Genomic DNA, 14,574 nt, shown 5'->3' on the forward strand with positions numbered 1-14,574 from the left:
CTTTTTTATGGATGCAAGGTCGGCTTATCTTACTTAAGATGAAGATGGTGTTTGTGATTTTGAATAATACCTTAAAATGCATTTAAAATTTACATATTAAAATAATCATACGTAAACGGTAAATTACGGCATCCCCGTATGGGGAGCGTCCTAAAGGTTGCCATACACGGGACAATTATCGTAACGATTTATCTCCTCGATGTTAAAATCGAACAACAAATTGTACGTGTGTAGCAATATCGCAAACGATTTTACGTTCAAAAGATCGATTGGACGATTTTCTTGACGATCGATCGAAACGACAAATTGTCCCGTGTATGGGCACTTTTAGATTAGCACTGATTAATTATTATTGAGTAAGTATTACTACTACAAGCATATAATTTTAAGAGCACGTTTAAAGGTGCCCATACACGGGACAATTTGTCGTTTCGATCGATCGTCAAGAAAATCGTCCAATCGATCTTTTGAACGTAAAATCGTTTGCGATATTGCTACACACGTAGAATTTGTCGTTCGATTTTAACATCGAGGAGATAAATCGTTACGATAATTGCTCCGTGTATGGCCACCTTAAGCTACAAATTGAATTGAAGCTGTTGCGATGTCGTGATTGACGGCTATAAGCTAAATGAGCTTGCCTTGATTAAGAGTTCTAATCATGTCATCACTTGCCCTCGCTAAAGATCACTTACTTAATAGTTAATATACAGTTGCACGCCTCACGTGCGTAAATTATAGTACCTTTATCTAATCTAAAAATTATTATTTTATAAATAATTAATTAAGTATTTTATATAGAACTCAATTGTTGTTTGCACTGATTATTTTTACCCGTTTTCTAAATTTCCTGTAACAGGTCTACAGAGAGATTCTAATCGGAATAAGTAATAACTTTGTACTAAAATGTAGTCTTGCACTGTAAACAGTTTTGTGTACATAAATTATTAAATAAAAAAAATATATATATAAAATTGTTTTGTCGCGCTGTTTGTTACCAAACTTCTCCGAAACAGCGGTACCAGTTTTGATCAAATTTTTGCGGCCCTCATTGCTAGGTTTAAGAATTGGCCAACGTGAATTTTTAATACCCTACATAACGTATAAACAACTTTTCTGTTTAAAGCAAGAAAAAAGTATCTTTGAGACTTTATCAGAATTTTTTGGATAAGTTCTAAAATCAGACGAAACCGGATTTTATGTATCACAGTAAAACAAATATATACAGTCGACTATAGAAGATTTTATGATGAAAATGTAAGAGCCTACTTTAATGTTTAGATAATACTATCTATGGTAAGTAAAGACCTTCAGTCGCCCGATAGGAAGATATAATTTAGCCATTGAACTATAACTTGCCTCTCTTAAGGTTAGGTACCTACTTCTTTCTTCATCACTACTAAAGTGTCCAAAAGCCCACAGCGGTCCTTGACCTGTCAGCCGTGACATCGAACCTGCGATCACCATCACGGGGTTACAAGAAACCGCCTCGCAGCCATTAACCGCTAATGGGATACATCACATCATTACTAGTCATCTTACATCGGAATATATGCATTTTCATATTTCGGCACTTTTTTATAGAAAATGCATATTTTAATAGTTATCGGCAAGTTCAATAATAAAATAGGCTCTTGATTGTCAATTATGCTACTTATGCTTTCGATACTTCTAAAGTCTAAACAGTACATCGTCCTAAACGGTGAAGATAACGTGGCTAAAGGCTCTGGACCTGTTAGTCTCTATTATGTTACTAATGATGTAGCTTTATCACAAGTGGCCTCCGTGTGAGTTGTGACCACTGGCCAATGAATAATGAGTGGCACGCGTGGAATGCCACAAAAACACGACTTCTCCCAGGCCTTGACGAAACTATATGTGTATGCCGTGCATATTTAATATGCCTTATTTGTCATTAGCATTAGCTATTATAACTATGATAATGAATACAATTTAAAGATAAATATTTTTAATAAAACAAAGCAAAGAAAATGCAACGTACTATATAATTCTTGTCTTATTCGAGTATTTAAACAACATATTATATTTTATAACCGTAGACCACGCTAGATTTGATTATGCTATAACTTTTTAAGAGTTATAGCATAATCAAATCTAGCATCTGAAATGATTTGGCATCGCAGTAAGTTCTAACGCGTCGTTGTGTATCATAGTATGTGTGTGGTCTCCGTAAGACCCTCATACTCGTATTCTGAGGATTTACCTAGGACTGTCAAACTTAATACCTGTACAAACCATTAGTTTGGCCCAATATAAGAAAAAGGATGGAGGATACATGATACAAGTTACAACCCTGTATTATGTACCTAGATTGTGGAAGGATAGCCGGAATTTTTGGGATTACATACATGATACAACTACTAGGCTTTTGTTCGGCTGTATCCAGAGTCCTAACCCTGTATATTGTGTTTAAGTAGGTACAGCGCAAGTTGCCGCAATCTCTTTTTATGGCTGCCTCAAAACATGTTCAGAGTTTATAAAATCCTAATGTCTTTGACATTAAAATTTAGCAACATCATTACAAAACTGCAAGCTTAACTGCAACCTAATGACTCAATATTAAATTACTAACATCAATAAAAACCAAAAAACAACAGAACCAAACATCAATTTAGTCAATAAATGGAATGTACGACCACATCATATTTACATAATTATGATCTATGCACGATTTGATCTTGGTATTACTTGAATGGATTTAAGACCTCATTAGTTTAGACCAGCTACACTCAACCTGCGGCCAAGAACTTTATCAGTGGACCGCGTGAAGTTAAATTAATTACTTAAATAGTTTTTGTTAAAAATAGTTGTGAAATTCGTAAAAACGTATCCACTATTCGATCGTTAATTTTGAACAAAATAACGAAGGGTTGAGAACCACTGGTTTAAACTCGAGAGCTGAATTCTAGCTTTTGTATTGCGCATTTCATTCTGCTTTGTCGTTTATTGAAAAAGTGTATGCCTTTATAAAGCCTATTCTAAAACTGGTTGAGAAATAAACATTCGGTATTGTGGGAACGGACCATTTTTAGTCGAAACTTTTCCTATGCGATTGTTCCAAGGCCTTGCTGTCGAATGTTGCTAAGCATACTTAGACAAACTGCATTCAATGATTTTAACAGCAAAGTTAAGTATAAGATTCGACACAAGGTACCGCAAGCGCTTAACCGACGTGTTATGTCTTTTACACATTTTTATTTTATCGATTCGCTATGAAATTATCGAATAAAATTGACTAAGAACCCTGATCCGTTATCGCAATGACAATACGAATTTCTATGACAAATGTGGTCGCCAGATAATATCTAAGTCGTGTCAGTAGTTCAATGTTGGCGCTACTGACTTCTGACCAACTTTGATATATGAGCGGATTTGGTTATAAAATTAAGGCTATTTCGCGGTATATATGTTAAATAGCCCCAATTTCAAATATAGAACTAGAAGCTTAGATGAATGATTGGTCTCGTGCTCGCGCTACGACTAGATACCGTCGGAGTACTTGAAAAATGCGGCAACAAATCATACGCCTGATAAGGCGTAAGCGCGTCAGTCGCGCTGCAAGCTTCGGGTGAGGTAGATGTGTCGATAATTTTCGAAATTTTAAGTTACGTCCGTAGCAAAATGCCAGTTTGCGTAGTGAGACTATGCAATAATAACACTACAAGAAACAAGAAAGGTACTGGCATCACATACCATCAGTAAATATTATATAAATCGTCATAAACACAGAAAAATAATATAAACCTGAAAATTCGGATCGGAGTACCGCTTGATGTTCAGTGTTGCCAATTACCATAAACTAAAAATTCCCAAATTTTTCTGAGATTGTGATTTTTATTTATTTATTTATTATATCTTATTTTTTTATATATACATAGTGGCTGAGTGGATGAGCGCATTAAAATCTCTAGCTAGGGTAGCTGGTTCGAATCCCGCCAACGGAACAAAAAGTTTTCAAAGTTCCTGGATCATGAATGTGTATTAATAAAAATGAATTATGAGTATCATATTATAATAAAAATCTTAAATACAGTTTATATTTTATGTAAGTACACAATACAGTAACAAATGAGAAAACAAATTTAATATTTGCTTTTTTATGACTCATTCTTAACTTTCGTTAAACTTCCTACCATTGTTTTTGTATTGTTTTCTCATCAATACTGTACCCATTATATTTCGTTGACCTAAACAACGTTGTTATTTTATCGCATTCTTTTCGAATGGACTTTATTCCAATGGTAAAGTTTATCTGGTGATTGAAAAATCAGCACTTACTATACAATAATAATAAATTACAAGACCACAGCGACTAATTTTTCTCCATTGATCCCCCATTGGGCACCAGTCACGTATCTGGCAACCCGATTATCTACGCACACAACAATATTTGTGCATTGTTTTACACACACTACAATATTGAGGTGCCGCATTCGGGAATCTGTGTTTTCTATACAGCGCGGTATCTAGTCGAGCGCGCGCGCGAGACCAATCATTTATCTAAGACTAGAAGATTTACTTTACAAAGAAAAACTCAGGATAGTAGGCAATAATAATATTGTTAAACACGTATTCTAGAAAAGGACATCGCACGGCATTCTCTTAGCCTTTTCTATTAATTAAGTGTCAATAGGAATTAATATATTACTGCAATGTTTTCACTTTTCATGCTAGACTTTAGAGGTAGCACCAGCATAGACAGTAAACAAAAATATTTTCTTCGACGTTTCTGTCAATATTCTGAAATTATGTGTGCATGTCGAATTTTGGTCGGATTTTTTACTATATGCGTAGTTTAAGATAGTTTTAACGGAGACTTGATAATGTCGGTAGGGTACCTCTTATCTTAACTAAAAGCTCCTCTTCACGTTGGATAACCATGATTGCAAAGCTATCAATCTTAGGCAATCATAAACGAATAATAATATGCTACTTACTCGTCCGTAATAGCGTATGCTGGTCTATTGTGATTTGTAAGCCAGCGTGAAGAAGCCGCATAAAATTATGACATCAAGCAATTATTAAAATACAAATAATTTATTTCCAGAAAAATACAATATTATACAACTTCAAATTAAGACAAATCCCCACACTAGGCATAGCCTGTCCTGTGGGGCCAGTAGGAACATTCTCGTGAAATTTAAATAATATTAATAATTGCTTGATGTAACATGTAATAGTGTACATCTAATTACATATTATTTTATTATCATGGTATATTATTTGGTAGGTACTATCACAAATTAACGATTCTTACATACCTATATTCGAGAAAAGGATGGTACACCCGTGCCGCTGTTTTGCTCGACTTGGCGGGGGCACCACCGTGCCCCCAGATACTCAGCCATAATAATCCCACGTTTTAAACTCTTCATTGTATTTTATGCACCTTTTATGTAAGGACTTTGATGTAATGTTAACAATTAATACAAATCATATGAATCATAAAACAATATGGTCGTATGCAGTTTCAGTGTCACTTCCCACTCGACACCTACATTAAGAAGATTATTTCGACTGTAGGTATTAAATTAATGTTTTCGGATAAGAGCATAATATTTTTCTGTGCATGCTCAGAGCAAAGACAAATCCTGAATTTTCTTTATAGGTTGGTTTATAAATGGTTTATAATGATTTTGCTGCGTGAAAACTTACTTGGCTACGCGAAATATTAAAAAAAAAACTTTACGAAAAGCTGGTCGCAACACGGCTTACAGGACCATTTAAGAGGTATTTCTAGGTTATTATTTGTTACCTAGTATTTTAGGAATAGTTTACTACGTAAAGCGTCTTTTTGTGATTAAAAACTTAAAAAGAAGGTTAGCACGCCATACATATTTTATTGTCTGAAGCTTTAAAAGTGTGCGTGCAAAAAGAATTTGCTTAACAACTTGGATGTTAATTTATTAAAATTTTATGGTTATTAAAGGTGAGTGTCCTGAGCAGCATCCTAAGGTCTTAATCGCGGAGAAATTAAACTTGTTATATAACGGTAAATTTGGGAAACATAGCGCCTATAACGGTAAAAAACAAAATAGAAGTTAGGTATATACTCGTAGAGCATTAATAATAATTAGTTTTGTTAATATGAAAGAACGTCGATACCTTAAATATGATTTTGTCTTTCTCCATAGTGTGACGTTGATATACCTGAAAAAAAAAACATTATTAGTCAGAAGTCTAATCGATAATTAATATAAGCTTCTTGAAGCCATCTAAAATTACAGTGCAATTACAACATTGTGCATACATCAAAATAATCATAATATAGTGTAGAAAAAAACACTGAAACGTTAATTGTTACATAATACATAATTCATCGTGTGACCAATGCGGCGAACGTGTTTATTGAAAGGAAGAATTTCAATTAAAGCTAGGCACACATTGTGTCGGGGTGGGCCGCATTTTTCATACGAGTTTTATAAAACATAGACCAAATGCCGGATTAAAAAAAACACAAATTCTTAGTTTTAATATGCTGCAAAAAGAACAGCAGAAATCCTTTTAGTAAAGAAAATACCTGTAGAGTCGTCGTCAAAAACGTCAGGAAAACGCAGCCCGCTCTGCTGCGCTCATAAGGTGTGCGTACCTTTGTAAACAAGCGGTCACAATGGACAGGGGACATGTTGATGACAGGATTACGGTGACAGTGACGGTGAGAGCCGAGATAATTGATATCCGATGAGAGAAATTCAGTAGCGAGGTCGGGCTCTCTACATAATTATACCGACACTGTAGGCTTTATATGTTTTTAATTATACTACCTGGGAGAGCTTTGTTTGAGGTGTAAGTTGAGTTGGAAGAAAGAAAAAATATAAACCAATAGTTCCCATGAGTTAAGATAGTCTAGCTGAGACCTTTGTTGTAAAAAAAATCCTGTGGTGATAGACTAAAACTAGATTAAAAAATTTCCAAAGTTAATTTCCGTGGTAGCATAAAAGAGACAAAAAATCATTAATAGACGTAGAGTCCATAGATAACATTATGTATTAAAAAAAATCACAGCAAACCTTTCAAACAATTTTTTTAAAGAACGCATTCAAATTTCCTTATATAACCGGCCTATTTTGAAGTGTACATCTACTCTACTTTCATGATTTCAAAGTAACATTGAAACATGTAGTTTGACCTATATTGAATGCTAATAAGTACTACAATATACAATGACTCAAATGGACTCGAAAAATCACAATAAGTGTGTAATCTGAAAGACTGTATTATTAATCTGAAAGACTTCTAGTAACTCTCTATTTGAAACCCATTTTCTTATTTAGATAGGCAAATGAACACAAGCTGGTGGGTATAATGCCCGTTGCAGACGATGCGCAGTAGCTTGCGCAAGTACTAATACTAAGCATATATTTTCATCGTGTGAACGCATTTTGCTTAGTGAAAGTGCGAGTGCAAGTTGCTTAGTAGCACTCGCTTTGGTCCTCGCGCAAGTGCGACTCATTTGCCCCCGCTCCGTCTACTTCACCCCCGCGCTACTTCACTGGTCATCGTTTGAACATGCGTTGACCAGTACTAGCGCCAGTACTAGCGCCAGTTCAGTCTGTTTGTTGTTTTGGTAAAGATGTAGAAACCTACCACTAGATTGTTGGGGAGTTGGTTGTTTTATTGAGTCTTAATGTTTTAAGTTTGTGAATTAAAAATGAATAAATGGAATTCAGACAAAACTATACAGTTTTCCTTTTTCTAAATTCTGTATTTCCTGCATCAGTTCCTCTGCTATCACTCCATTTAGCTCTTGAATTAGGCACTTAAAAAGTTTATTCAAAACCATACGCTTGTCCATGGTTGCCTACTATGCACTGGCACTATACAAAGCTACTTCGCGTGATCTTTTTACGTTTGAACGCTGGCGCAAGTACCTCCGCAAGTACTCGCGCAAGCTACTGTGCATCGTCTGCAACGGGCATAATACTCTAAATCTCGCTTAAGTGTGCGTGGAACCGATTCGGGTGTGCAAGCTCGAAGATTCTAAACAGTAGACCATCTTTAACATACTGTAGACTCTACAGTATCCATACTAATATTATAAATGCGAAAGTGCATCTGTCTGTCTGTTGCCTTTTCACGCCCAAACCACTGAACCGATTTGACTGGGTATGGAGATACTTTGAGTCCCGGGAAAGAACATAAGATACTTTTTATCCCGGAAAAATATAAGTACTTACAGTTTCCGCGCAATAAACGAGTTTTGGCGCAACGGAGTGATATAATAATAATATTAAATACTGTTTATATGTATTGAGATCGTAGGATTTTATTTTAACATGCCATCTAGCCAACTTTAAAATACCAATACCAAGGAATGTTTCGAAAAACTATTTAGTATTTGAATAAGAATATTTTTTTAAATTAGCATCGATATCTCCCATTATGAAACAATATGTTTAATTAATACGTAACATTAATCACTGCATATCCGATACACATAAAATGGCAACATTCCTTTGCATATTTTTATCAAACATTAGAATCGCTAATCCAAACTGTATATCTAATATGACTTAATCTAACCTTTGCTGACCGATTTTCGGCCGCAGAGGTCACGGATATAACTAATTATTACCTAACGTCACCAACAAATTAAAGTACTCGTATGCATGCATGCTCTAATACCGTGGCGTTTTTGTGACAAAACCTTACTAATGCCTGTTTTACCTTACCAAACGCCTCCTAAGTCCTAACGCTAAGTTTTAAATGTTCATATCATTAGTGAAATTTAAGATAACATCACTAATTTTTGTGTATCACCTATCCTTAGGGTGTAAGAACTTTTGTAAAATATGTTTGTTTTAAGTGATACATGGCTGATGACCCTAAAATAACGCTATGGAACACTTATCGTTAGGAGACCGTTTTTGTTTTTTATGCCTGTGTGCCTGTGAAAAAAGGAAAAAAATTTAAAAAAAAATTAATGCCTTATAGGGACTTTGTATCGAGTAAAAAATCTACTGTAGATCCCAAATGCAACGCACCTACAACAGTAACGGCGCGCGGCGGCATTCAAACTTTAAGAGACTTTGATTTAAACTCCATATATTTTAATTTTTATATAAAAAAACCTTTTTAAATTAAAGTTAAGTAATCATTTAATGCTTTGAGCCCCCCCCTATGGGTAGTCTCGTACACACAAACCAGTCTCTTTTGTATGAAGATTCGCAATACAAACTGTACATTGTCTGCATTTGCAAGTTGTCACCATTCGTTCCTAGCTGTCCCTCTGCAATTATGTTTATGACCCGTCTCTGGCGGTTGCCACACGCGCATTGTCCAACTAACGCTCGCGATGGCGCTTCAGACGTAGATTTCACTTTGCAACATGACAACCATTCAGGATCCAAATTAACTGTAATTAGAGTTGCCAGTATCATCATCGTTGCAGACGATTTCGATAAATTCGGTAAAGAATTTACGCTTTCATTTTTATCCAACGATAGAAGGAGATGGGTGTTTTTTGTGTGTGTGATGTGTTTATCTATTTGGCATATACGCAGAGGCACTACTAATTAGTGTCTGTTAACATAAGTCTTAACAGACACTAATTAGTATTGTACTAAGTAGAGAGTCTCAAATAGATCATCATCACAATCAGATAAATTGAATTAATAGCAGATGACCTTTAAATTTAGTTCCGTCAAGCCTAATGGTTGTTTCAGACCGCAACGCGACGCGTAGATGCATTTCTAAATTAGTATGGATTTGACAGATTCGCAAGAGACGTCACGCAATTGAAATCTGTCAAATCCATACAAATTTATGTAGCGTCGCGCCTCGCCTCGCCGCGTCACGTTGCGGTCTGAATTGACCCTAAGTATAATATTTTATATTGACTTGACATAACCTAACCTAATAGGTCATAAGCTTAGCAATCGAAAAACGTAAATCATACGGTACAATAACTTCATTAGAATAATACTTAATAGATATGTTTATTGTGTAGATACTTTGTGCTAAAAGATAGTGACAGTAAACATTGTAATACGTGTAACCTAGCGCTTAAATCCAGTGCTACAATATATTATTGTGATTTACTTATGACACACGCAAGCCGTATTGACATACATATTCACGCCTAATATTATGTAGCCTACTTATATACTATTAGATATGTACGTTTAATATTTAAATCAGAATTCGGTCGCTACTCGTTTATAATGAAATCCTGCAGCAGCGGAAATTATTGCCTGGATTAAAAGTATTAATTCTTTTTTTTTATGAAATAAGGGGGCAAACGTGCAAACGGGTCACCTGATGGAAAGCAACTTCCGTCGGCCATGGACACTCGCAGCATCAGAAGAGCTGCAGGTGCGTTGCTGGCCTTTTAAGAGGGAATAGGGTAATAGGGGAGGGTAGGGATGGGAAGGGAAGGGAATAGGGGAGGATAGGGAAGGGAATTGGGCCTCCGGTAAACTCACTCACTCGGCGAAACACAGCGCAAGCGCTGTTTCACGCCGGTTTTCTGTGAGAACGTGGTATTTCTCCGGTCGAGCCCGCCCATTCGTGCTAAAGCATGGCTCTCCCACGTATAAATTCTTTCCCGTGGTTTACTGTCTGTGTGTTCCATCAAAATCTGTAAAGTCTTGTGTATTCGAATTTCGAAGCCATCTTTACACTGATAAAATAAAATGTCATAATATAATGATAACTCATGTTCGTAACTTTTGTAAGAAGACAAGTATTTTTGCACAAAAGTGTTTAAAAACTTACTAAAATACTAGCCCGAAGTTCGAAAAAGAATTTCGCACATAACATGTCAAAATATGTTCGAGTACAAAATATTTTACTGCTTACACTATGTATCATTATTATTGTTACTCAATAGACGCCATATACACATTATGATTCAGAAGCACAGGTGGGAGCCTGCAAAAGTATTCGGCACACTAACACCAACTCACAGATTAAGGCATTTGAAAGCTAAAGACTTTTATGGTGATGAACAATGATTCACGTTGATTCATTAATTTTAATCTCTGAAATAATAATTATTATTAACAAAAAATTGAAACCGACTTCCATGGTGATACTTAAAAACAATAAAATTCTCAAATGAACTTCTCTTCCTTCACAATTCGCCTAAACCTCTACTATTTCTGTATTCAATCTTCATTATTTTGAAGCCGGTATCAGCTTAAGCTTGATCGTGAGTTCTATGACAGAATATCTAAAATTTTTGGAACTGTATGTTCCCTGTTCATAGCATAGAATTATTTTAATTCGAATATTATACAGTAGTGTTTTGAACGTTTTTATGATGTGACCGTCCAATGAAAAATATTTCTTGACTTGACTTGCTATTTTATCATGCATTTATGTAAATTAATATATATGCTTTTGTTAAATTAAATAAACAGCATTGTAATGACTAGCTACAAGAATAACCTTCGCTTAATAGAGTGCTTCGGTTCAATCAAAAGAAAATTTTCTTCCTGAATTCATAATTGAAGTAGCAGGGTCGTCCAGAATGTTACCTAGTATATATTATATAATTATTAGTTATTACATTGTATTAAAATTCCTTTATTCCATAATACTTTATTACATATACCCGATCTATTCTTCATAAATATTTCATTAATTTTGAAATTGGCAGAAATCAGTATTACGTATTATAAATAAATACATAATATCAAAAATACATAAGTATTTAATTTCTTTAAGAGAATTACAGCATTACAGCAGACAATTACATAAAAAAAATCCAGAATAAAAACAGGCGTCCTCGGTCCTGTCCCAGGGCTCTAAAATATCTCCATAGGCTTAGGCTTAGGTTTAAAGATCTTTTATCTTAGACTTACAGGTCACTTACATGAGAAAAAGAAAATTACAAAAAGAAATGTTGATACATTGCGTTAGTCAGTAAGCAAATATGTATCTTCATGGCGTGTACGTGTTCCTTGTAGAGAGTTCACTGTGAAAGTAGCAGCGCTAAAAGACCAAAAATTTTTTTCACTTTTGTATGGGGAAACTCGTGAGTCGTGACGCTCGGGCGCTTGCCCATACAAAAGCGAAAAAAAATTCGTCTTTCAGCGCTGCTACTTTCACAGTGAACTCTCTTAAAGGAACACGTACACATCCTAAAGTATTATCACTTATTTTTGTTACACACTGTACAGAATATACATTTAATATTAGTATGGATCAGTCAGGAATTTATCACATCAAGGAAGCGGATTAGTTCTTCGGTTATTTGCTATCTGTAAAACCCTTATTAGGTATAAAGTTTGACCTATAGTGCACATGATATTGATCGGACCACCGCCAACTAGGTCCCACGACCTCGCCCGATCTCCTGTTCCCTTCGGTGTGTGATCTTGCGCATTACATTGTGACGTCATAATATTAGACGTATCTACAATCCAGGGGCCGTACCACGAAACCGTTTTGAGACTCAAACAATCGTACGAGAATGCCGCGTCCTATTCTAACAAACGCGAAATGATGTTGTTAGAGCAGGACGCGGCATTCTCTTCCGATTGTTTGAATCTTAAAACGGTTTCGTAGTAGGTCTACTGCATCACGCCATTGAAGTTTATCAAGCACAATGGTAAGCCACGTACGACAGCTGAAATCATGGTGGGTTTCGCTTAGTCGAAGGATCTTTCTTTGGGGCTCCTTCGCATATTCCAACGATGTTAAAAAGTATGTGCAAAATGTTTTTTAAGTACATCAGGGTGAATGTATAAGGTAATTTGGATGTAATATAAAACTTAATAAATTTAGATATACTCATTCTTGAATCTTACTTTCATTCATAAGAAAGATAATAATATTGATATGGTACTTTAACTTAATAATCACTTATAATACCACAAGAGCTTCAAAATTATCGGATATTTCCCGATAGGTTCGTTGCAAACAAATGAAGGAGTCAAGTTTTTCAGGTTAAAAAATCACGAGCGCGAAGCGCGAGTGATTTTTCCTGAAAAACTTGACGACTTTATTTGTTTGCAGGGAACCTTGAGGGAAATGCCAGATAATTTTGAAGCTCGTGTGGTATTCGGGGGATTATTTTTCCGTCCCAAATGTCGGCCAATATAATTGCACCATGAGACACAATTGAATTCAACCTGTCAGTTTGACGTGTTTGTCTTTTATATATAGCAACTACCAGAGAAAATTTTCAAAAAATTATCAGTATAATACCATGTAGGTTGTACCACGTGACGTCGAATGGTGCAATTCTATTGGTCGATATTTGGGTCGGAAAAATAATCATTTTAAAGTTTCAATGATGCATATTATAAGGCGATTGCGATGCAATAATAATTAATGCAATAAAAGTGCCAAAAATGGAATTCCATTATGTGATTACTCATTTATTATCTAATATAATAATATTATTGTGAGTAGACTACAAAATACAAAACTTTATCACTTCAATACTAATTTGGACTAACTTTCTACTTGATTGTATCTAGTAGGAAACACAGCGACAAAAACGACACTTTACAATTCGCTATGGATATCGTATTTGCTACAACGACGCTTATGTAATGTAAAAGTGTGGAAAAGCCAAAGAAGACTAACAAAGCAAGTGTCAAGCCTCTTCAGATACGGATATCTATGGATTGATAAACACTTGTCTCAAGCTCGTGCCTAAGCTTTGAGCACAGTATAAATATAAACAGAAGACCAATTTCAAACTGGATCGCATAAATTGGAAGCATATTATATACACGAAATCAAGATATCAGATAACTTTAGAGAACAGAACAATGCAATATCACGTCTCGGGTGTGTAAAACTTTTGGTTGACAATTTCTTCGGCAATCAAAAATCTGATTTTAAATTAGTCATCAATTTCAATCCCATACATTCTATTTTCGAACATCATTGTCGAAATGGATTGAAGGCATCTTGACTAAACGCTATTTACGTTACTGTACTCCATTTGTATTGTGCTCCAAGAGAGCTTTAAGTATAATATAACCATTTAGACAGCATATTTATCATAAAGCGGGGTCAATAGGGAACATAGATTTTAAGAGGAATATTGTAATAGGTAATTTATTGCGCGTCTAACTTCTAAGTACTTGTACTTCCTTAGATGTAAGTCACGCTTAGATCCCCACTTTAAGTAGGGTTACAACATTAATGGTGCTTATCGGTATTTTCTACTTATTTTTTTGTCTATTACACAGATTTTTTGTATCCTATTAAAAATCACATTTTAATCCAATATTTATTTAAGTACGTCTTTTGTGTTTCAGCTCACCTCTCATCATGGGCGTACCGAGGGGGGGGCAGGGGGGGGGGCCTAAAAAATTAAGAACGAATTTTTGCCATTTGTTTGCAATACAATATTTTTACAACTAAAAATTATTAATTTTTTATTCTTTATAAACACCTAGCTTATGAAAAATCTGATTTGCCCCCCCCTGGCCCAGAACCTGGGTGATTTGCCCCCCCCCCCTGGCACCAGAACCTGGGTAATTTGCCCCCCCCCTGGCCCAGAACCTGGGTACGCCCATGCCTCTCATTCTCGTACTCAAATTAAAAGAGACCCAGCAATTGTAGCTACGCTTGCGGCAATAATAAATA

At 35.4% G+C, this 14,574-nt stretch overlaps 1 protein-coding gene across 1 annotated transcript in view; it reads right to left on the minus strand.

The window, feature by feature from the left end:
- The window catches only part of LOC121730480 (atrial natriuretic peptide-converting enzyme-like), a 92,449-nt gene that overhangs the window by 69,169 nt on the left and 8,706 nt on the right, over positions 1 to 14,574 (minus strand). The window contains exon 2 of the mRNA XM_042119529.1: positions 6,127 to 6,171. Within this exon, the coding sequence (XP_041975463.1) occupies positions 6,127 to 6,153 (27 nt within the window). The 5' untranslated portion in view covers positions 6,154 to 6,171. The remainder of the gene's footprint in view (positions 1 to 6,126; positions 6,172 to 14,574) is intronic.

This window comes from Aricia agestis, chromosome 9 (assembly GCF_905147365.1).
Source record: "Aricia agestis chromosome 9, ilAriAges1.1, whole genome shotgun sequence".
Taxonomy (NCBI): Eukaryota; Metazoa; Arthropoda; class Insecta; order Lepidoptera; family Lycaenidae; genus Aricia; species Aricia agestis.